General features: G+C 38.7%; 2 protein-coding genes and 1 pseudogene across 2 annotated transcripts; 2 read left to right on the top strand and 1 right to left on the bottom strand.

The window, feature by feature from the left end:
* Window positions 1-756: 756 nt before the first annotated feature.
* Window positions 757-3,170, bottom strand: LOC129763057 (nucleosomal histone kinase 1). Its single transcript, XM_055761805.1, has 3 exons — window positions 2,990-3,170; window positions 2,663-2,928; window positions 757-2,592 (listed from the first exon to the last, which is right to left on the bottom strand). Exons 2-3 carry the CDS (start codon window positions 2,888-2,890, stop codon window positions 973-975), a joined length of 1,848 nt encoding a protein of 615 aa, XP_055617780.1. The 5' UTR covers window positions 2,891-2,928; window positions 2,990-3,170; the 3' UTR covers window positions 757-972.
* Window positions 3,171-3,329: 159 nt separating this feature from the next.
* LOC129763671 (U4 spliceosomal RNA) lies at window positions 3,330-3,447 on the top strand (annotated as a pseudogene).
* A 6,960-nt stretch (window positions 3,448-10,407) lies between these two features.
* On the top strand, window positions 10,408-24,989 carry LOC129776725 (histone H2A.V). Its single transcript, XM_055782541.1, has 4 exons — window positions 10,408-10,613; window positions 11,029-11,106; window positions 11,191-11,304; window positions 23,993-24,989. The coding sequence occupies exons 1-4, from the start codon at window positions 10,611-10,613 to the stop codon at window positions 24,176-24,178; spliced, it is 381 nt and encodes a 126-aa protein (XP_055638516.1). The 5' UTR covers window positions 10,408-10,610; the 3' UTR covers window positions 24,179-24,989.
* Window positions 24,990-25,278: the final 289 nt, after the last annotated feature.

Raw genomic sequence — 25,278 nt, 5'->3', positions numbered from 1 at the left:
CGGTCATAAATTCAGAATGGACGAATATTTAAATAGCGTCCGGTAAACAATTTAATGCATGCATCATTTAGGATGCATTTTTATTACCCTTTTCCATCCCTAGCTGCGCTCAGCCAGATACACCAGCAGGGTGTAATAAAATAAAAGGATGTTATTTAGAGCGAAGGATGGAAAGGGGAAATCCAAGAATAAGATAGGCGCACCGACGAGGTGCTATAAACTTAAGGTATTTTCTTAGGGTAGTGCAGCCGTCTCAGACTGCACGTTACCATACGCTAGAAGAAGGGACAAGGAAGGTAGATGATCTAAACGAAACCGATATGTTATCGGTTTTCAAGAGAGAGAGAGGAGATGTTCCTCGTCAATCTTAGTTTAAGGAACCATGTATATATTGTGAAACTTTTGAATAAATTTTTTAGTATTGTAACAGAACTCACGCGAAAGCGTTAAAATTTTTCTTTCAATAGAGAAATTTTTCAGGTGGGACGAAGTTTGTCAACTAGATGCATATATTTAAGTGTTTCTGATAATTTACCAAAGGAAAATATCAAGGACGCAAACCAAAACAAGATAATCCCCTGAAGATATGCAACAAGCAAACCAAACAATTCGAAAAATTCTGACAGTTTCATCGATAGCTTTCACTCGGTCGAAATTATCGACTTTCTCGGTATCTATCAAAGTAAAATAGAGCTTACGAGCAAAATTCTTCTCGACTCGTTTTCAATAATAGGGCCCATTATCGAAAAAAACGGGTTTCGGTTGAATGTTCTTCGCACTAACATCGAGTACGGAAGATTTTATTAATCCCAATAATACTAACTAAAATACATTACAAAACAATGGAATATAAACGAAAAAAAAGCAATGATTGACGAGAACTCGACAACAGTTAATGCGGGGAGAGGGCAGGCTAATTCGGAACGAAATGCGTCATCTGCAGGCCAGTGGTGGTGGTGCAAAGTGGCATGCTTATGATTTTGCTTTCTTCCCTTTGTATTCGCCCGCTCGTGCCCGGGCATTGAGTCGCACCAAGGGTGCAGCCTCCGGTTGGTTCCGTTTCCGCCGGGGCGTTTGTATTATCGACCGAGACGCTTGATAACGGGGCTCCGGTGTGTTGGGATCACTGTTCGGAACGGTGTCGTCATCCGGCTGCACCGACGATTCGGTTGTGTTGAGCGATATTATGCTGCCTTCTTCTTCCTGGGCGGGGCTATCCTGGTAGGAAGCATTCCGTCTGCGAGGTCGCTTCGAAGGAAGGCTTGGCGACAGGCATGGTGATTTGTTGCTCTGCTGGACGGGGGATTTAGACGGAACGGGTGAATTTTGTGGAGTAAGGACTGGTTTCTTCTTCCGCTTCACGTTCACAATTACATCCGCATCGATGCTCACGTCTAGCTCGAAATTGAAGGCATACGTTTTCTTGACCTTACCGGTTTTCGGTGTGCTGCCATTTCCACTATTTGTGGCCAACCGAATGGATCCTGATTGTTCCAGGGCGGATAGTTTTGTGGAAACAACTTCCGACGCAGGGGTTGAAGTTTTGTTATCTCCCAGCGCGGGTTCTGGTGTATCGGCCATCGTCATTTTTTTCTTCCTCTGAACCGGCTTAGACGGGGTTTCCGGCTTTCGTTTGGCAACTTTGGGGTCGGAAGTAGTAGTATCTGGGGAAGTATCTATAACTTTAGCTGCACGCCTACGTGGTTCCCTCATCGGTCCGGAAGATTCCGTTGAGTCTGGTTCTACGACCTTCTTTTTTGATGATCCACTTGGCACTGCCTTGACCGCGAACTCTAAATCGCCTGAATTTGATTTGTTCATATCTTTAAGACCCGTTTCAAAGAATTGTCTACACTTTTTATAGTCTGGTTTTTCGTTATATTTTAATGCCGCAACATACTTAACATACTCATTGATAGGCTTGGGAATGTCCTTTTTAAAGCAATACTTCATAAATCCAGCCACATCCTTCATGTGTTTTTCTTTCGATTCCTGCACTTTGCTTGGGTTTGCCAGTAACTTCTCTGCCTCCCAGGGAAGTTGCGTTCCTGTCCACTGCACCACATTATAAGCCAATATTTCCATGTCGCCACGCATTGTCGGCACTCCCATATGTGCATCCCGCGACGTATACTCAATGGTACCATTGTGCATCTTCTTCGGATCCGGTTTGAAGTCTTTCGTTGTGTAGTGACTAGCCAAACCGAAATCAACTAGGAACAGCTGCTGCTTGTTGGCTACCTTTCCAAAACCGAGCAAAATATTCGCCCCCTTCAAATCAGCGTGAACATAAGTGCATTCATGGATATAATCCAACACATCCACCATCTGCAACGCTATCCGATACACCGTATGCAGCGGAAATCGTTTCTCATTTTGCAGAAAAATTCCCCACAAATCGGTGCTATAGCGAGGCATCACCAGAAATCGATGCTTCATGTTTTGCAGCTCGTGTGACCCATTGCCAACAAAATAAGGCATCCCCAGATGTTTGAGGGCGCGCTCCTTTTTGAATCGTTCAATATCATCCCGCTTCGCATTGCGCATATAAAAATGCATCTCCACAAACAGTGGACCGTTTCCATGAGGTTCCTGAAACGAAGACCAAACCACAAACATAACCCTTCTTCATATCAGCCCATCAGCCAAAAAGAATACTAACAATTTTGACAACATTGGGATAATCGTCCGGCTTTTTCACGCTCGAACCGACTTCACACGCGCAGTAGATCTCCCCGAATCCGCCGCTTCCGATCGACGGACCAACCTTCCACTGGCGCTTCGCCATATCCGTCAGCACGGTGCCGGAAGGGACCGGCGCCGGCATCTGGTATCCATTGGCGGCTTTTTTGCGACCTCCACCACCAGCTGGATTTTTACCCGGAGCCATCGCCTCTCTCTAATTTCACAAACGCAACAAAACAAAAACTAGAAGAAAAATATAATATTACAATGAATCAATTCACAAGCTACAGAAAAACTAACTCACCTCAACAAACAACAATTTCACGATCACGAATAAACAAGATCGCCAGCCAGAGCTTGCAGCTGGCCTCGAGAAGGTTGAGTGCGGCGGCGGCTTCTTCTCGTTTACAGGATTTTGAAAAGTCGGTTGTTTTGTTTCATTTTGACATCGCGGTGAGGATGGCGCTCAAAAAGTTATTTGGAACCGATAGGAACTCATTTGAGGGGCGTTTGTATTCCGATCTCTTTCTTGCTCACGCTGGCATGTTTTGTAGAGTTAAGCCGGGGCAACAAGCCTTATTCTTTATCAAAATATGCAGGGACGAACTGGCAAAAAAATTAAATTAGTGAATAATTCCGGGAATAGCTTTGCGCTGTGGCGATAACGTAACCAATGAGGTTTATCCGAGGTGCGATTATTGCTAGTTGAAATCTAAAAAAAGGGTGATAAAAGTTTTTGTTGATTACTAAAAACAAAAGTAAACAAGTGACTCTGTCAAAAAAGCGATGGAATGACACTGAGACAAGAGCCCTTCTTCTTTTGACGATTCTTTTGGCCAATAGCTAGCATTTTATGTCAATAATATCTCTCAAAAATCCAGGTACGCTATCGTACTGAAATGTCTTTACATATTGTGAATTTACTTGACTGTTGGATTCTGAGGTCATTTCTAGTGATCCCCGATAATCGTTCGATTAATCGATTAATCGAATACTTCCTACAGAAATCGAATATTAATCGAACGAATACTGCGCAACCAATAATCGAAGCGAACGAATAATTTACGTCGATTAATCGATCCAAACCCAGAGAAAAAAAAACGTACGGTCGCTGCAGTTTTATCCCGAAAATCAATCATTATCTTTGACGATCCCCTAACTGGTCAACGAAGCTCAATGCCGTCAACGCGAATTAAGCTTCGTTTACGAGTCTAAGGGAGCGTGAACGATAATAATTGATTTTCAGGCGGGATGAACACTTTTTTGATTCTAGATGGCTTTCTAGTAAATGAGAAATATTATTCTAACGAATTATTTCTCTCAGTGTAACGATTAATCGATTAATCGAATATTTGAGGCGATTAATCGTATCGAATAACAAACTACTGAAAAGTATTCGATTAACTGATGAACGATTAATTTTAAAAATCGGGAGTCACTAGTCATTTCAGCTTCCTATTTCAATCGTCGCTTTCTACGAGGGATGATTAAATTCATACAAAAATTCTGCTGATCACCCCTTACACTTTGTTTCAAATATCAAAATACAAAATAAAAACAAATCACAAATAAACCAAGTTGCTATCAAAATGTCGTGGATGTGAAAATTTACAACTTTGAACATTCCGTTGCGATTTGCACTCAGGAAGTTTTCGAATGCATTAAACAGTTTGTGGGAAAAGTGGGCGAATTACATCCTTGAGCTACTGGGAGAGGTGCGTTCAAAATTAATGACGGAAGCTCCATCGGATGAATATCTCAACCTTTGTTGAACTGTGGCTCTCTCGGAAGGAAACCAACTTTAAGCATCACGTCGTAGTCTACAAATGGTTTATAATATTAACGAGAATATATCATTATCTATAGATATTTTGTGTGAATGAATTGCCTCCATCGTTATAAGTGCTTCGACATTCATGCACAGATACAAGAGCTCAAAGCTCAAGCGAGAAAGTCTAGTTCATTGTTGGATGCAATGAATTCTTCGTTGGCGCCAGAAGAAAACTAATTCAGCAAAAATCGAAACTTACAAATATTAACGATAATAATCACTAATTTTAGTGTTGATTTTCTTGTACGGATTAACCTGATGAATAAAATAAAGAAAACCTTTATCATTTTTGTACTTTTTTTAATACATAACCGTTGGGATGAATTAACCGCCAGCAGTTTAACCGCATTTTAAAACACTATGCCAGTGTACTAAAAAGCGGATTTCACTATTTCCAAAGGCATCTTCCTCGAGAAATAAGAGCTGATGAAGATCCCAATGAAAATAGCTCAATTTATTAACATATCTTTCGATGCCTACTTGTGTCTCTGCATAACTCTCTTCACCAAGGTTTTCCAAGTCATTCCATACGCATGTATTATTTTACTAATTGACGTTGCGCTGATTGAGACTCCAAAATGGTGGGCGAACCGTTGGCGAGCTTCATCGATATACAATATAGACATTTTTTCAGTACAAGTTGTTCAACCAGGTTCGTCTGTCTGCATCTTACTTTCGGAAAGTACTCTATCGTGTGCTAAGAGCTATTATTCATTCTCGTTCATAATCCACGATCCAGAAACTGATGGTTGATTTGGAACTCTTGTAGATTTTATCTAATTGTGATAGTGATAATCCCTGGAAGTAGTAATCGTACAAACAATTATATTTTGTGTTAGCCCAATGATGCTGAACCTTTTCAATAGTTGAATATTTCATGCTGCTCGCAAAACACGAATAATTGGCAATGATGATAATAAGATTTGTCACTTTTGACATATTAATCTGTCAACAGCGAACGCGACTATTTTTACGACCGTTCCAATTGCGACTATTTCGAACCGTCGTGTCCAGTCAGGGAATGAACGCACAATATATACACTCGACAAAAAAAATTAGATGAACAGAGTGCGAAGTCGGAAAGTTCGAGTAATTTTTGACATGCTGTTACTTCGTGAAAATTTAACGCATATCGATGGGATGCGCATCATTTTGAAGCTGCAACTATCAGGTATTCAAATATATTTACGTACATACCTTTATCTTGATGTGTGTAGGTGTAGTGGGTAACAATGTCGGGAAGAAATGAAAAATCGATTTTTCTTTGTTTTTTCAAGAATATTGTAAGAAATCGAAAGAATTAGGCAATTCAATTTTAATTTCGTAAACGATTGTGAGAAGAACAGAAAGAAAATATGATACGATCAGAGCGAACCGTGTGTACGATCTTAAAATAACAATCTCACCTATCGGTAGCGGGTGCAATAAAACCCAATGCATTAGAATAACGAAAAGGAAATGGACCAAATAGTTTGCACACATTTCTTATCGTTCGTAAGTTCGTTGCCCTTAGAATGCAGTTATGAGTCAAAGATAAGCCCTAACCAGGAGTTGCATGTGGTGAATCACAGATAAGCGATAGGTAAAGGACTTATATGAAAAAGAGCAAGAACGCTTATAGTTTTCTCTTTCCTTCACACATTAGATTTGAATTTAGGCTAGAATTAGGATGGAATAAAAATTATATAAAAACCCAAGGTTCTCTGAATAAAGCAAGTAGTCGACTGACGAGAGTTCTTCAGATTCAAGTTTTCCAACGTCCACAGCAATAGTTGTATAATTTGCGGAGTTCGTGAAGATTTTGTACTCGGTGATCCTCCCGTTAGTTGATATTTGATAGATTGATCAGCTCCCGTTCGTTGCTCGTTCCGTATGGAATTAGTGCGAAGGCAGTCAGTTCAATTTATTGAAAGGAATAACTCTGATTAGCTTCCGTTCGTGGCTCGTTCCGTAGGGAATTAGTGCGATGGCAGTCAATTCAGTTTGTTCTAGGAACAAAGTTAATTCACTCGACACTTTTTCGTACTTCAACCCTGTAAAGTGCCAATCCAGGTTCGCAAGATTGATTCCTTCGCTCAACCGAGTTTGTGTATAGGGCATATTTTATAAATATTCTGAACTAACAAATTTTTTGCTAACCAACTCAACAGCAAATCCAATTAACCTTATCAACCAGCATTTATTTGGTTTCAAGAACGTTGCTGTAGGACCTTCCCACACAGCGATGTTTCAGTTTGAATGAAAAATTACCCCTTCGTCTTTGATGATGAATTATTCAATGAACAACCATCGCACCACAAAAATAAAGCCAGTTTTTAAAACTCCAATAAATTCTGCACAAGGATAATTTGTTACTTTGACTAAAAAAAATATTTAAATTTTTTGCGTCGATTTCAAAAAGTGCCAAAAACCGGTTTTTCAAGTGTTTTACAAAATCCACTGTAATTCTTCAAATATCGCAGTAATTTCTAATGTTTGCAGGCAAATTATTAGCCTAGTGTATTCCCTAAACATCCCTGAACGTTTCATATTGATACGTTCAGCCATTTTTTCTAGTCGATTTTTCAAATTTTGGAGCATAGAGGAGCATTTTATCGCAAATCGTACCAGAAGTATAAAATCATACGCGACTCTCATGATTCGTAACTTTTGTCTTCATGAGTTTGTGGGTGAAGAGTGCGTGTATGTGTGGAAACGCGTATGAATATGTGTGAGTATCATCACTCCTTACAATATTTGTACCTACAAACGCATGGAAACAAAAGTTACGATTCGTTCATTCTGAGAGTCGCGTACGATTTTATACTTCTGGTACGATTTGCGATTAAATGCTCCTCTAATTTACTCCAAACTTCGAAAAATTGGCTAGAAAAAACGGCTGAACGTATCAATATGAAACGTTAACGGATGTTTAGGGAATGCACTAGGCTAAAAATTTACTTTCCGCGATATTTAAAGAATTACAGTGAATTTAATAGTGCTTTAATTAAAATCCTGTTTTTAACACTTTTTTGAAATCGACGCAAAATATTTGAATTTTTTTTGTTCGTCAAAGTAATAAATTATTATTTTGCAGAATTTATTGGAGTTTTCAAAACTGTCCTTCGATTTGCGAATCATCAAAGACGAAGGGGTAATTTTTCGTTCAAACTGAAATATCTCTGTGTGGGAAGGTCCTACAGGAACGTCCTATGCAATCGGATATGCAATCAACAGGCTTTGTTCCCTCGCTTCGTTTAATCATTTAGTGTAACACAGGTGAGTACTGTCATTCATACAAGTATCTGAATGATCCACTCATGTTTGGTTATATATTCGTGATAGGTTACTTGCATGACACATTGTGGATCATTTGATGTCAATCGATATCCAAACACTGCATAGAATACATATTTGATAGTGTCGACACCTACAATAGTTTCAAATTGCAATGCCCTCTTCCGAATCAGCATGCCCAGAATCAGTTCGAAATTTCGAAAAAAATAATTTAAAGTCATTGATTTATATTATTTAAATGCTTAAAACCTGTAGTCCCGACCATTATTCAACAATAATGATATATAGACTGTTTTTCTCAGCTTATCGCGAATGATTTTCACTGAGAAAATTAGTTTGGGAGATACGTTGGCATAAGGAATCCAACCAAAATAAAAATAAAAAAGCAGAGACACAATGCCCAGACAAAAACCCAACGAGCCGTCCGTCTCCGTAAATTTTTATCTTTATCTACAAATCCTGTCGGTCGTTTTCGTTGAACGTATGTTGACGGGTCGTTACGTTGTCGGTGCATGTGAATGTTTTCATAAGAATTTCATGGTAGAATAACTGACGTAATGTGACGGGACGGGACGTGAACGTGATGTGGATGTTGTATGTGAATCGCACTAATAGAAGCGAACGTTTTCGTGGGATTTGTTCACTTACCTTTTGTGGAAAAATGGCTTATGAATAAATTATGTGATTAGGGTAATTCATATTTTAAGATGTTTAGCATTAATTGATGAAAAAAAAGAAGCTCATTAATTCTATTTAATTTCATTATTTTTGCCTTTAATAACCATAATTTCTCTGTGTAGTGGATTATTATAAGAAAATGAACGCTTTTTTCCCTCCTGGTTATTGGATCTCTTTTAACATTTCTATTGGATTCTTTTTATAACCAATTTGACCCAGCATGACCCAGCAGCCCATAAAATAATCTGAAATAGCCAGGTAAACGATGAGTGGCATGTGTTGCGCTAAACTACTGCCGATTCTTCTCTGCCCCTACATAATCAATGACATCACCTTAATATAACTTAATATGACATCGATTAATATGTTATCGGTTTCATCGCAATTATCCACAGTACATGCATTATCAAACTTAAAATTTTCGTAGATTATCTATGACTTTGGTCAAATCGCGTGTTGAAACCATCGTAAATATACAAAACGCTAACTTTCTTACCGTAATGGTTGAAATCTCGCGTAACTTTTGAAAAGGTCCTATGTAACAAATGTAAACAAATCGAGTTAATGGATGCACGCTATTAGTTTTCAATCATTGAATGTATTACAAAAACAATCGTTCACGTATCTATCTTCTTCATCTTTTTGTCGCCGATACAAAAAATATCCAAAGTACAGATTCGAATTTTAAGCACCCGGCTGTTACTTCGGACGCCACTTTCCTCCGACGGCCGAAACGTCCGAAGTAACAAAGCAGTCAAAACAACTCGCAGTCGTACTTCGGTCGTTTTGGAATTTGTTTCTTACAGGTGTTGTTATCGATTTCAGTGCAATTCAACGAGTGATAACAATAATAATCAGTCTTTAGAACGAAATGCTGATATTTGGATTGTTGTTTATTAGTTAGTTTCAAATTTTTATAGTGCAACGTAATATGTCCAATGTGCAAACGCGGGCAGTCAAAACGTCCAATGTAACATTTTTCGGTCCGAGGCTTCAACCTTAATCTCAAATCACGGAACAATAGTTACGATTGGTTTTACGAAGTTATTCTTGACAGCTAGTGGTGAAAACAGTGATAAAGATTGATAGCTTTTAAGACAATTCGCGAAATAATGTTCGGGTCTTCAACTACGTTTTTCTCGAGTTGGCGAAAATGTTACATTGGACCTTTTCAAAAGTTACGCGAGAAATCATCACTTTTGTGGTTCTGAGCTCTAATGTAAGTGTCGAATGAGTTGATTCAGCTTTCTGTAAATTCGTCAATAAACAACTTATAAATTTAATGTTGAACTGGAGAGAACAGACATGTCTGTCATGCTCTTGGTGAAGATGGACTATTTTTATTTTTATTTTGTTGTTTTTATATTGTAGTAGTTGGAAAAAATTTTATAAAGGTCTACAAAAGTTTGAGCGTCGTGCGCGTTGTACAGATATAAAGGATGAGAATTTGAAAGTTTTGTAAGAGCCGGTCTAGAAATTGTTCGCGCGTCAATCCAAAACAAGGCTGGCGGTTGGACTTGTGTTCTGGTGGGCCATTTGACTGCAAGAGCCCTGCCAGGACCGTATCGGATCTGTAACGGACAAGACTGAGTATTGGCTTGTCTTTTGACATTGCAATTTTTTGAACTTATCAACTTATTATTTACATAAAATCAGTTGGTTTTTTTTTTGCTAAATTGATTTCAATGCTGAGCAAAAAAATCTTTTAGATAAGTCGTTTTGCTCAATCCTATGTAGGGGAAAGAGGCGGGACCGTCATCACCATAATCACCTTATTTTATTTTTATCCTCCATTGAAACCCCCTGTTGCTGTCAACTATGTAATGTCACACACCTATCTCTACACATAAATCTCCAAATCAGTCGCTCAGTTCTTGTTCCCGCTCGCAGTCAGCTCTGACGGTTTTCTTCTCTCCCGCCTAATCAGACTCTCTCGCGTACTCATTATATCAGTATTGTACTTTAGCTCGTTCAGTTCGGTTGGGTGTGTGGATCCGTTGTTCGTAGTGCGCGGCAGTAGCAACAGCAGCAGCAGCCATTTTCCAAAGAGCAGTGCGTGTTTACAAGACACAGGAGAGGATTATTTTATTTGTCTGATTTTACTTTAAATAGCCGAAGAGGATAAATCTGTAGTACAAAAATGGTAATTTTGATTGAAATTTTCCGATTATGCAAAATGAAGTACAGCAAGCGATCGAATGCAGCCGGCTGTTGACGCCGCTTGGATTTTTCGGGGCTTCATATCGGTCCCACAGCGGAAAGCGAAAATAAAGTGAACGATTTTGACACTTCTCCAGTTGTGAAAGCAACGCAAAATCAATATGACGAGTACAGCTTTTCCCACAACTAATGGAATCGTTTCGCTCATTTTGTCGAGAGCGCGAGATTCTACCCCAGCCCAGCGTTTGCGGGTGCACTGTCGTGAAAAATGTCAGTCTCGGGACAGATAACCTCTATTTTCGATCAGTTCGTGATGGCGGCGGCAACGGCGGATCGCTTGCGTTTTCATTTTATGTATTGTTCGTGCCTTGCTCATATTTGTGCGGTTTTCTTAACAGGCAGGAGGAAAAGCTGGTAAGGATTCGGGCAAAGCGAAAGCCAAAGCCGTCTCGCGATCGGCTCGCGCAGGGTTGCAGGTAGGTTATGCTCCGGTTCCCAGTGCATGTTTTTGAAATTTGGCGCCAAATGTGTTTTTTTTTTGTAACGAATTTAATTTACAGTTCCCGGTTGGCAGAATCCATCGGCATCTAAAGAATCGCACAACAAGCCACGGGCGCGTCGGTGCTACGGCAGCCGTTTACTCCGCTGCTATCCTGGAATATCTAACAGCAGAGGTAAGTTTTGCTTTCGATTATTGCGGCAGACGAAAGCTACGCGCCAATGCGTTTGAGCGCGGCAGCCAGAGCGAGAAGGCGCGAAGCGAAATGATAAAGCAAACAGAGAGAAAGGTAGAGGCAACGGAAATTTTTGGGGTTAGGAGAATAACGCGCGCGTACGGGCTTTTTTTTCTAGCTGGGCTTCTGCTGAATGAAATTTCTTATTCGAATTGTGCTAACGTTTGTGACGCCATTTTGTACTTGAAGTTTGGTTCGTTTTTACTTGAATTTGATAAGGTTTTTCTGTGGGAATTGAAAATTTTGTGACGATTCTCTAGATTTTGTTAACGTTTTTTTTTTTGTTGACCTAAATGTTTTTTGAGGGATCAATGTGACGTTTTGGTTGTAAACAAATAACTGGTTTCGCGCCATTTCCCAACTCAGCGTAATGCGCCCAATGTTATGAAAGTGAGTGCTTGGTAGGCCGTGTGTGGCGTCCCTTCTGAAGTGCGCATCTGTTGATGCAATTTTCATCATATTTTTTAAATGCGTTACACATTGCATAAGATAACAGATAAGCATATTAATTTTCAATGTAATTGCTAGAAACTAGCTAGAAATTCACGACTGAAGGAAAATGCTGTTTGCATCAATTCTGCATTTTATAACGGAATTTCATCATTTTCTCAACATACTCATAAAAAGGACGCGCGTTAAGATTCACTGTTACCAGAACAAACTGGCGTTGGTAACATAGCTTAAATAAAACTGCATTTTTATCAAAAATCAAGCAGATGGCAATGTTTTTCTATCAAGTGTACATAGTACAGATCAGATTTCCGTAATGCGCGCGTTTGTTGATTATACATGCAACTTTAAGAAAAGCCTCGTACTGGAAACTCTCCCCTCTGGCGCTTGCGTCACTCTGCGTGATTACGGTAGATCTGTCCTATAGTATACACACGACTGTACAGATGGATTGTTGAATGATTGCTGTATTGATAAAACATGATAAAATATCATTTTAAGTTCTTTATTGCGTTATCCGAGGTGGCGTTGCCAGACTATTCCGCGGGTAATCGTGGTTCTACTTGAACTGCAAAAGGATTGATCTATATTTAACTGAGTTATCAGTATTAACCCTTTAACGGACGGTGGGGATTAGGCATGTAATGAATGCAAACTACAATACGACATGTTTACATGCTAAAATACACGAAACAATGTTTTTCCATATGCAATTAGAAAATTGGAGGCAATATAGTTGCCACTGCCAGGCTAGCGTTAAATGTTGGTGGCAATTTAGCTGCGGTGAACACTTGATGGTAAAAATAATTTTTTGTTGGATTTGATTTTTTTATGTTAGTTTCAACAAAAACAACTAATAAAACTCATGATCAGACTCAGCAGCTCCTTAACAGTTCACATGCATTGAAAACTTCAACAAATCGACTGTTTTTCAATGACTTTTCGGGAAATTAGCTCTTGCTGCATTAAATAGGGAGTTACTAACAGTGCCACAAATTATCAAAATTTATCCACGAATGAAGAAATTAGCTATTTTTCCAGTGTCGGATGAATTTTCTTCTGTTGAAATTCAACACCATATCTGTCATAATGAGTATAACACAAGAGTCGAGACGCGTGAACTTTGTGTGGTATATTTAACGAAAACAGCATGAACGAATTTTGAAAAGCCTGCATTCACGCACTTTCCTTACTTTCAGGTGATTATCACGGACGTTAAGTTGATCTTCATCGCTTGCAGTTAATTTTTATTGAAAACGTGTTTGATTTCCATATTTAAAAGAGAAAAACGATCCGGAAAAGGCAACATTAGATTTCGTTGGTCGTTGTGCTGTGTGTGTGCGGTTAAGGTGAAGGTGGAAGCTAGCCATTGTAGTATTTTTTTTTGTATCCCATTTATTTATTTAAGGCTCATTAGCATTTTAGCTGTAACAAAGCCGAATTTTAATCGTGTACATGTCACATGGTTATCATATCTATAATTAGCACATTACACAGTTGCCGTTCGCCAGTATTCCTTCTATAGCATTACATATGGTACATTCACACAGTAGCCATTTAGGCGTAAGAGTATTCTTTCTGTTCTTCCATTATCCAGTTGGACCACCGGACAGCGGAGACAGTTGATTAATCATTGTTGAGTTATTTATAGAACAGCAGCCCGATGTGTCTTGCAGAGCAGAGCAGTTGTATGGATGAATCGATCTTATTTCGACCGTGGATCGATCTCCATCGCTGATGATTGTTGCGTGGACGTAGCTATTCTGTGACAACACAAAGATGGTCAATGAGGGTCCTGAGTTTTGAACTCACGATCGATCGCTTACTAAGCGAACGCGCAACCAATGTGGCTACGGAGACCCCCTAGCCATTGTAGTAGTATGGGTAAACCCTCGTGTAAAAATGGGGTAATAGTGTTTGTGAGAGAAGAGCAAAGCACACGTAAATAGATCAATTCACTTATCAGACTGTGTGGCGCTTCATTGACACGAGTCTTTGAATACATTTGAAAAAAAACAAATAACAATTCAATACTAAAGTAAAATGTATGAACAATATGTTCCGATGAACAATTGCAAATATAAATATATATAGAAGGTGCATTTGCATATGATTCTGATTATACGCGAGCGTAACATGAGCAAATTTATAACACATGCGAATTGGGGCACTTTTGGTATTAACAAGTTCTTCCGCATAGTAACTCGATGTTGATAATTCCTTAATATTTTCCTTCGTTGATCGTATTGTTTTCACATATTCACGTTGGAAAGCCTTAACCCTTCTCTTCGTTGGCCGAGGCATTTAGATTGAATTTAATACTTTTCCGTTTACTGTTTTTGAAAGCATAGGCAGCCGTGGCAGTGTTCCGAGATCTACAATACAACTTTCTTACCCAATGTTAAAGTTGCTAAAACTTACATTATAGACCCATTAAACGTAAAAATAATAATTGTATTGATATCAACACAATTTTATTCTATTGATTTTCATGACATGGGACGCTATGACTCCGGAATAACATTTTATTGAGTGGTTTTTATAGCTGTTTCGATGATGTTGTTTGGCATCAGTGTCGAAAAAATAACGATGCTTCCACCAATACAAACAAAACCTTTGCAGAAAATTGAAAAACGAAAATTTAACTTTCAGAGCACTTGCTCGAGTTTTCTGACGTTCTTCACTATACGGTGCGAAAGCAGATGAAAATTTAATATCTTGTGAGTAATCGATTAGAGTTTGGTTGATATTACTTGATGGGAAGTGTGCGAAAACGATCATTTTCTTCACACTGTTTCGCAAAATTATTGATTTTCGGGCGAGAGGTGAGGGAGGGAGATGAAAGAAATGAGCGCCATTGTGGCAGCCATTTATGGCTAGCTTCCACCTTAAGCGACGTTTAACGTCGGACGGCGTTGAGCGTTCCGTTTCCGTTTAGGGCTTCTAGGGCTGTTTTCAATGTACCGGAAGCCACCATCTTTTCCAAAATGAAAACGGATACGATATTCGACTTCTGCTGTTGTAGGGGTTCTATATCATTGCTGATCATTTAGAGCCAGTGTCAGCTCGTCTGTTATTGTCACCCATTTCCCTTATAATTGGGGGTGTATGCCATTTCCGGCCAATAGGGAGTGGATTCATAAAACATAGCAAGAGTTATACTATACTTTAATACTATACATTTAATACTTTCGGACTTACTTTACATTAAAAAAATATTTCTACTTTTGGAGTGAAGCTCCTTCTTTATTCACTGATTGAAATATAACTTAGAACTGACTTCACAATGAGTATCTCGACCTTTTTATACTGAACGAAATTGTTTATTTAATCTTATTCTAATTCAGCATATTCGGTGAGAACGTTCTGGGTGGCATGATGTTTATGTTTACAGTCCGGATGGCGTGATCGTTGATGTGGTGTGTTTATGTTTATTTATCGATCGCTTGCTTGGCTTGATCGATATTATGATGACTCGCATTTTGTTTATCGCGAGTGGCTGACTTGCACTAACTCATTCTATTGCCAAAAACAAGAATTTTGTGTGTTGAATGGTCATCCTTTACTATTACTCGATTTCAGTCTCAATTGGTTGAAGTTGAATGTTATGCTTTGATTTTCACTAACACGCAATGATCTTCAATTTCGACGTTACGAATATCATGACCAAAATGAAGGTGCAAATGAACAATGAACTTCATGTCAAGCTGATTTTTTTTTTTATCCAAAATATATATTTTTATTAAGGCTCATATGGCGTCAACCTAACGGGGCCGGGAGTTCAATATTTCGACAATGTTTGTCTTATAACTGTTAGTAATATGTAACCGATTACTCGCGGTTGGCTCGAGGTTAGTATTACAAGTGTTGTCGTAATTGTGATGTTGCTGTCTTCAATGCTCTGTACCTGTGCCCGACACGGGATACTTCCTATTGGGTTGCAGTTGACCTTTAATCAGCAACGCCCCCCTAGTCTGTACCCCATATCTAGCGTGGTGCGTCTTCTCGACTCGAGGAATCCAGGATAGAATGGTCACTAGCCGGCGCAAACATCAGCAAACATGCACATGTCAAGCTGAAGTTAATGTGCATTCCACTGGTGTTCATTGATAGTGTTGTTTCATATTTGTCGAATCTCGCTTGAGCAGTAGGTTATCAATACTGGTGTATGCTGTATGTATTGCATGTGTTTTGTTTATGTTTTGTATGTATTTTTGATTCAAATGAATTTAATTTTTGATTAAAATGAAATAAAAATAAAAAGATAAAATGAATTTTGAATGATAAACCCTGTTACATATTTAACAAATTTGGAACCGATCTGATTGAATTTGTATGAATTTGTATTAGAATAATGGATTTCTTATACGGCTTTTCGCTTTGCGGCCGAATTTTGTGGAACATATCTAGGCCGTAAAGCGAGGTATGGGTGTACAAAGCAGTCTGAAATTCGCCGTATTTGAATGTCGTGAACGTGAGTATTTTCGGCACTGGTTACTATCACGAAAATGGCTCCAAAAAGAGTAGTTTTTGATTTTTTTGCGCCCATAAAAAAAATCGGGTGCGTTGCTAGATATCAGAACTAGTTACCGCATGAGGCTAGAAGTGATAATTTATTCTTAACACTTTGACGTCCGACGTTACGTAAAAAAATATTCGCTTGACGCGGGCAGCGCTAATTCGGATTACCTAGCTTTTTTTATTAAATTGTCTATCTATATTGTTACAACAATGATCAACGAGGCATATTGCCGGTCCAATTAGTTTTATACGAGCTCTCGGTGATCTTCTCAGGACTCCCAAGTATAGGTCTCCAAAGTTGCATTTGGAGTTTGATAAGGTGTGTGTGCGATGAATGGCGATATATGTTTCTAGACTTATTAGTTCTAAAGGAGTTTTCAGTTACCTTCTCAGGTTTCTAAAAAAACCCTATGCCGTCGCGATTAAAGTTCAATAAAAAGTACACTTGTTAATTAATGCAATGTATCTCTCAGTGACCTTCTCAGGTTCCCCAAATATAGTTTGTTAAGAATACTCATGATGAAATACGATGTATAATTTGGTTTATTAGTTTTACAGAAGTTTTCCCGGTTACCTTATCAGGTTTCCTGAAAAAAATTTCCCCGCTACGATTGGACTTCTATAAAACCTACATTAAAAGAACGTTCGATGAGAATGGAATATATAACACGTCCAATTTATTTTATAGGTTTTCCTTCTCAGGTTACCTAAAGATAAAATCGTCAATAGTTCGCGTTACACAATCACATCACTTACCACAGAGAATCCTGATTCTTGCCTCTCCCTACTAACAACTATCCCTTCCATGATATTCGCTAGGGAACCACGCTATAGAGGCGACCCTTCTGGCCTTCGGGCGGCGAATATCATACTAACATTCCTTCCCTTCCCCTGGTGACTGTAAGGACGTGGCCGGCGTCGTTATTGACCATTTAAAGCTTGAATCGCCGAAAATTGCTCAACGAGAATGATTTGCTAGTCCCAAGCGTCATTCTGTGTGTTCTTTGTGCAATTTGGTTGGTTCAGGTCAATCACGGAGAGCAACTACGAATTGTACAGTCTACCCAAGCTCAAGCTCAAGCTGTCTATCTATATTGTTACAAGTATATATAAACATTTTTCATTAATTCGAATGTTAATGAAGTAGAGAATATATTACTCGCGGTTTGCTCAAGTTTAGAGAGGTGGACTATTTTCGTCAGGAAAAGGAAGGGATATAAGGAAATGTTGACAATGTTCACACTCACACTTGCCACACTCAATTCTTAAGCTTATATCTAATATGTATTTACATTCCACCTTATTCTATTGTTAGCAAGAAGTGTTTTGATTTCTCGCGAAGGAAAAGAAAACTATAAGGATATAATAACAATCACGCACGAAGATCGATAACTTTTAGGAAGACATATATTTGGGACATGTAATCAAGGTCTAACCGAGCCAACACATCTCTCACCGGCACATTGGGCTGCCTTCTTCTGTCCCAAAGAGAATTCTCTAAATTCGATCTGGCAACACGATACACCTCGCACGACCAAACAACGTGTTCGATGTCGCTGGTATTCTTGGCCACAAGCACAGATATTGCTATCGGCAAGATTAAAACGAAAGGGTAGCGCGTCTAACGAACAGTGATTGGACATGAGTCGAGAGAGGTTTATAAATTGTTAAGTTTTTATTAATCTTATCGTTAGTTGTCATAAGTTCTCAACCCTGTTCCCCTACTTTCATGAAATTTCGAAGATATACATACGTAAATATTACAAACCTGCCCATATTCCCCAACTATATGTCCATGCGGGTAATCATCGAAAAAGGCCCTACTTTTCGGTCTGTTATAATTTTAGTAAAAACATTGAAAAACATTCGGACGCTTAATTCGAAAAACAGTTATTGAAATGCAAGAAACTGTATTTATTGTAGTTTGGAGAAACATAAGTTTCGAAATATATAATTGAAGTTCTTCTTAATATGTCCGTATTTCCCCACCTTCCCTACTTATAAAAACAAAACTTGTTGGCGAGTGTAGGTTATTGTTACCTAAACAGAACCCCAACAGAATGCAAACGATACAAAAGTGCTGTCGCCGGTCACTGAGATATTCTGCGCCCGTAACCACTGTGGTGTCACCGCGAGATGGAAAATGAAAGGTGAGAAGATTTTTTTAAATCTGTGTGATGTCACAGATTTTGTTTATGTATGTTACTTTTCTTATAATAGAACACTACATAGGAAAAGTGTTGTTATTAAAAGTAAAAATAAGCAATTGAAATGAACGAACTAGTTTTTTTTTCCTAAATCAATGCTAGCGTTCAAAATCATAAGGGGCCGACATTTTAACAGTAACTGAAACATCAGTATTTTTGAAGTGTTCTAAACTTAATTTCAATTCAATTTTACTTCTCGTTACATCGACCAAAAACGTAAACGAACAAAGTCAGAGTCACACAATCTATTGTTCCTTTGACGGATAAACATTTGACAGTGCATGGGAAAAAGGTTGCAAGTTTTTTTCATGTAAAACGAACTTGAAAAATAAGTTTAATTGACTCTGTGTGACTTAGATTGAGACAATTAATAAAATGTTATTTTTCATGAGATGAACAATTGAATAACTGTAAAATGTCAAGTGTTATCTAAATGCCCTAACTGCCAAGTTTTGATAGGCCCGATTTACGGTTTCTCCAACATAGACTTCAAAATCGATGTACCTGTGGAAATCCGCTTTGCAAATATACTTGCAAGTCGGGGGTATTTTTGCTCCAACCAACAAAATCAATGTGCTTGGGGGAATTCGCTTTGTCAAAACATGCAAGTCGGCGGTATTTTTTTGGTGTTGAGTACTTTTGTACTACCTTGTCGTTGTGCAGACAGGAATATGTTTCCCTAAAACATCATTTCGTCATTTCAGATACTAGAGGTGAATGAGCTTTCACGGATCGAGAACTACGTAAACGTGAGATGTGCAATAATTTCAGAGGGAAATGTAAAATACAATGATCGTTTGACAATTCTTCCGTTCACATATGTTGGTAGTCCTAAGCATCATATCAAACGTAAAAGGACGTTCATAAAATTTATTTGTAAGGAAGAACATAATTCATTACAAAAAAACCGTTGCATTCTAAAAAAATATTCGAAGTGGTAATCAAATGGATTGCATAATGTAATTGCGTAGTTCTACGTCGAAAATATGCGGTCGTGTCCTAGATACAACCCCTCACATTTGTTGACGTAGGATTACGTCTTTCGGGAACATATTGGGGTACAAATTGAAAATCGCCAATCGAGCACATAGTGAAAATTGTCCAATTTCAAACGCCTATTGCTCAGTAATTTCACGATGGATTGATGAAATTTTTGCGTCAATCGATTTCGGCACTCCATAATAATTTTGTATATTGAAGAAAATAATATATGTCATGAAACTAACTATCGAACAATTGAAAATTTTTAACCCCTATCCTAACAGAAATACCCACTTCTGATTGGTCGAAATTGACGACACATGCGACGGGTCCCTAACAGAGACATCAAAACAAGCTGCCTGGGGGAAATCGGCACTGCAAATACATGAAATTAGGGGAAGCTTTTGTTCTTACCGCAAAGTATTCCCTAACAGAGACATCAAAACCGAGCTGCCTGGGGGAAATCAGCATTGCATATACAGGAAAGTAGGGGGAACTTTTGTTCCTACCCAAATGTGTTCCCTAACAGAGTCATCAAAACCAAGCTGCCTGGGGGAAATCGGCATTGCAAATACATGCAAGTCGAGGGCATTTTTATATTGCAAGTGAGTTGAGTGATACGATTAATTCTAGCAAATAATATTTAAAATTGAAACTTTAATGTTGGTTGCTTCGTGAAATGTCATATCAATGACCACATTGCATTGTGAAAAATTTAGCACAAGTGTAAATGCAAAATTGTATATGGTAGCAGTTGTGTTAAAAATGACTTGATATATGAAACGATTTATTTAAATTTTCAAAAAAAAAACCAGGGTGTGTTCCCGCTAGAGAACGGGTCGCTTGGTTTAAACTGTCTGTTTTGTTGTGTTCATTTTCACCCAAGAAAAGTTTATACGGCCAGAAAAATATACGAAATACGAAAATGAAGAAATATTATCACCCAAGAAAAGTTTATACGGCGAGAAAAATATACGAAATACGAAAATGAAGAAATATTATATTAGAAATTTCATTTCCTGCTCTACGTATATAATTAGGTGTTGTTAGTCCAATTAAAACTCGCATTGGGTTGAATAAACACTCAGAAAGTATAAATAATAAAAGAAAATTACCTTTTCCATTTCAAATATGTTTTCTCTATATTAACCCTCTACCACCCAAGTTTTTTATTTATCTAAAAAAAACCTACTCCACTTTTATTCCAATTTCCGACTTTCAACATAAAATACTTCTAGCAGAAAGCTGCTAGCATAAAAGCAATGTGTATGTGTGATAGATGAAAATATTCTAAAGACGTTCTAGTGGGGGTGAACATTGAAATTAATGTCAGAATAATTTGACAAGAGAATCCGCGAAGCCCGTCTAAAGGCGGGCTTGGGCTCTAGAGGGTTAAAGTAACATGTTTATACTGATGAGAAAAATTGATAATTGTGTTCGGTATTGGTAATTATTTATTATTTACATTGGTGAGTTTTTTTCTTGATGTCATCCATACATAACACAGGAGGCATCCCGTCTAGGATCACAGAGGACAGTTTTCTCAAAATCGTTCCACTTCGGTATCCTTTATCGGATTCGCACCATCCAACGTCTGTTTACCATCTTCCTGTCATCACCACTCGGTAAACACTGGTGGAGTGAACAAACAATACCCAACAACTAAACATAACGGCCCTTTTCAGGGTCACCAAATCATTATCAAAGAGTTTAACGATGTAATTCTTCACACATATCCAGAATCAACAGATAGCCTCACGGAATCCTACGTCAACTATGCGGTCGTGTCTCGGACACAACCCTCCTGTGACTTTTTGATAAAAAGGAGCTTGTGGAAAAGCAATGTACGGATTGTGTTGTATTACAGTCCACGACAATTTCCCTTATGAAATACGCATGCCTTCAACCTGATATTCTTGGGCGGTCTTTTCAGTTGGTATTATTATGGCATTTTCTAACTTGTTGCATAACTTTGAACATGTTTCATGATTGAAGTGGCGGAAATAGGCCGACAAAAAATAAGCGAAGATAAAAAAACAACATAAATCGTAGCAAAATAACTCATAAGCTAGCTAGCATAGCATAGCAATATCATTTATCCATAATTAAAAATAAGGTTTGATTACTGAAATGCCAGGTATTTGCTTTCAAATTCAATTAATATTTACTCACTACATTAATTTATGAACAGTACTCAAAATAATTTTTTTTCGGAAGTTGATGATGACAACCGATTACGCTTTGCTTCGTAAACCAGGCTAACTTCAGACAACAGTCTTCGCTGTAAAACAACCGCAAGGAGCTGAAAGATAAACTCTGACAATCCTTTCCCTCGATTGACTGCTTAGATTTTAATGACCACCAAATTTAGCTTCGAATGCAAACGTGATTCACATTTCGTCGATTTCGTTAGCAACTGGATTTTTTTCCTGAACGCGACGTTTATTTTCATTTGCCACTTCTTTGAAAGAGTCCTAAAAGGTGTGTCGTGAGTTTCGTGTATAAGGTTTGATTCAGTTTCGTCTCTTGTTTACAGGTCTTGAAAACGACGATCAGAAAATTCGTCGCAAGATATTTTATGTACTCCAATAACATTGCCAGTAAGACTGTTTACGATTCAAGAACTCCTAGATAGTCTGACTTGATCCTCGGGTCTAAAAAGGTTGCAATTAAGTAATTCTGATCTTCTCCTAAGTAGTTCAATCCTTATCAGAAAAAAATTATAATAGGAGGTTGTGCCCAAGATACGACCGCATTGTTGACGTAGAACTACGCTATTATTTTATATTAGGCTGTCAAAAAAGTCCTGCGGTTTTTTTTAAATTTTCATTTGTTCATAAAATTAGTTACAATCATCTGTTTTAAGTCAAATATGCACCGTTTTGTTCGATGACTTGTTCCCAACGAGATGCCAACTTCATAATACCCCTGTTATAGAAGCTCGCTTTCTATTGGCAAAAAACTCGGATAGCCAATTTTCACAGGCCTCTTTTGTGGCTAATTTCTGACTACCTAGATCGTTCGCCATGGACAAAAACAGGTGGTAGTCACTTGGTGCAAGGTCCGGACTATACGGCGGATGCAAAAGAACCTCCCATCCGAGCTCCCGGAGCTTCTGGAACGTCACCAAAGAAGTGTGTGGCCTGGCGATTTCCTGGTGGAAGACAATGCGGCCTCTGTTTATCAAAGATGGCCTCTTCTTCATGAGTGCTACCTTCAAGCGGTCCAGTTGTTGGCAGTACAGGTCCGAATTGAGCGTTTGGCCATAGGGAAGCAGCTCATAATAGATTATTCCTTGATAATCCCACCAAACACACAGCAGAACCTTCCTGGCCGTAAAAGAGGGCTTGGCCACCGTCTGAGCCGCTTCAGCGGGCTTCGACCACGACCGTTTGCGCTTCACGTTGTCGTAAGTGACCCACTTTTCATCGCCAGTCACCATCCGCTTCAGAAACGGGTCGATTTTGTTGCGATTCAGCAGCGATTCACATGCGTCGATACGGTCAAAGATGTTTTTTGTGTCAACGTGTGTGGCACCCATACATCGAGCTTCTTTGTGAATCCAAGCTTCTTCAAATGGTTAATAACGGTTTGATGATTTATCCCCAGCTCTTGGCCGATGCTACGGCTGCTACTATGCCGGTCTTTCTCGGCTAATTCAGCGATTTTGTCGCAATATTCGACGACAGGCCTTCCGGAGCGTGGCGCATCTTCGGCGACCTCTACACCAGAACGAAAACGTTGAAACCATCGTTGTGCAGTGGAAATGGAAATTGTATCGGGTCCATAAACTGCACAAATTTTATTGGCAGCTTGAGATGCATTTTTGCCTTTGTCATAGTAGTACTGTAAAATATGTCGGATTTTCTCTTTATTTTGCTCCATATTTGCGACACTATAACTCACGAACGACTTAACCAAACAAAACACTGTCAAGGACTATAATACCAAAAATACCTTTCCAACAAGCTATAGTATGACTCGATACAATGAATACAACTAGAACTACGCGCTTACAACGACACCTCGCGGAAATACCGCAGGACTTTTTTAACAGCCTAATATAAGTCGCTTGTTTATAACTTCGGATATTATTATATAATGCTTTGAAATTTTAGAAACAACTGCTTAGTAGAATAATCTCTGAAATGGTTTTTTCATTGTAGAATAAGTGTATCATAATTATTCTCACCCGTTTACACCTATTTTCACGTGAATAAATCCATCTATAGCTATAGATTTCCCTAATGTAAACCCGCCATTAGGGAATTTCCGATTCGTTTGGTATGTAGATCGCCAAAGTCCGTTCGCGGCAAAAATAGTTATTAACGTTAACTTTATTTCATAAAAACGTGACCTGTTTCTGATTTGGCACCCTTAATGGAAGACGTAGTTCTACGTCAAAAAAAATCTATCGCTCCAATTTTCCACCATAATACTGATAATCAATTTCTCTCCCATCACGCCAGGTACTCGAGTTGGCCGGTAACGCCTCCAAGGATCTGAAGGTCAAGCGTATCACTCCGCGCCATTTGCAGCTCGCCATCCGTGGAGACGAAGAGTTGGACAGTCTGATCAAGGCGACGATTGCCGGCGGTGGTGTCATCCCGCACATCCACAAATCGTTGATCGGTAAAAAGGGCGGTCCCGAATAACCTCCTTAAACCCGACGACTAATCCATGATGTACAGCGGCGACAAAACCGTCGCTCGCATACCACGAGTTAGGACACACAAATATTAGAGAGCATCCCCCCACAAAGACTTCCTCTCCTCCTCTACAACCCCCCAAAACAAATCAAATCCCTTCTCCCCGTACATTAAGGTTATGTGTGCCACATAATAACACACTCGAACACAAACACAGCTGTAAGAGAACATAAAAATACAGAGAAGAAAGAAACGGTCGACCGGTGGTTTTATTACTACCCACAAAACACCCAGCAAGAGTCGACCCGATTCATAACCCGATAGTTAAGGATTCATGCATAGTAGACAGCGAGAAAAAGAGCATCTTTATCTTTGTAGAAACAATAACGTGTTAAACTGAAGAAATGACAAAACGAGATATTCTTGTTTGCCATTATGTTTTTAGTCTCAGTTTTAAATCAATTACGTCGTCGCTCATAAAACTAGCGTTTTTTTTTCTTTCAGAGGGAAAGTAAAGGGATCAGCTGATCATATAAATATATATATTTTAAATGGATGAATAGAAGATGAATAAAGAAACTCTTGATTTCTCGACTATTTGATTTCTTTCGATATATAGTTTTTTTTTATATTGTTTCTGTCGGGGTGATCAGCACGATGAGGAGGTGAACCAGCAAACAAAAATGTATCTTTTAACGCAAAATGAGAGAGAAAACTAAAATGAAAAAAAATCTTGAACCTAGAGTACATAAGTTAAGTGCGTTTTCTTATTATATTTTCGATGGAAGATAATAAAATTTTACTATTAAGAAAATGATTTCCTGTAGTTTTCTCTTGTCTGTGATGACAAATATGCTCGGTATATCCCTGAGTTCAATGTCGAACGGAAGGTGACCGAGATGGCTGATTGCAAATAGGCTCCGAAAGCCTTAACCAGTGTCGAAAGTAAGAACGAGGTATGGCTATTAAATAACGAGACTGCGCGCCTGGAGGACGCCCTCGAGGGGTGGGGGGTTTAAAACGAATAGTGCGTTCGGTAGCTTAAAGTAGTTTGCGAGCAGCAGTGGTTTGATTGGAACGTGGTTTGTAGTGCGCGTCGGAAATCA

The sequence above is a fragment of the Toxorhynchites rutilus genome, chromosome 1, assembly GCF_029784135.1.
Source record: "Toxorhynchites rutilus septentrionalis strain SRP chromosome 1, ASM2978413v1, whole genome shotgun sequence".
Classification (NCBI taxonomy): Eukaryota; Metazoa; Arthropoda; class Insecta; order Diptera; family Culicidae; genus Toxorhynchites; species Toxorhynchites rutilus.
This window is presented reverse-complemented; position numbering and strand designations above follow the sequence as displayed.

What these genes read in the sequence shown, in the direction of transcription:
- LOC129763057 (XM_055761805.1), bottom strand. Translation starts at nt 2,890, where the DNA reads ATGGCTCCGGGTAAAAATCCAGCTGGTGGTGGAGGTCGCAAAAAAGCC. An exon ending in ATCCCAATGTTGTCAAAATT is followed by an intron (nt 2,593 to 2,662) that starts GTTAGTATTCTT and finishes TCTTCGTTTCAG; the next exon opens with GAACCTCATGGAAACGGTCC.
- LOC129776725 (XM_055782541.1), top strand. An exon ending in CGGCTCGCGCAGGGTTGCAG is followed by an intron (nt 11,107 to 11,190) that starts GTAGGTTATGCT and finishes TTTAATTTACAG; the next exon opens with TTCCCGGTTGGCAGAATCCA. An exon ending in TGGAATATCTAACAGCAGAG is followed by an intron (nt 11,305 to 23,992) that starts GTAAGTTTTGCT and finishes CCATCACGCCAG; the next exon opens with GTACTCGAGTTGGCCGGTAA.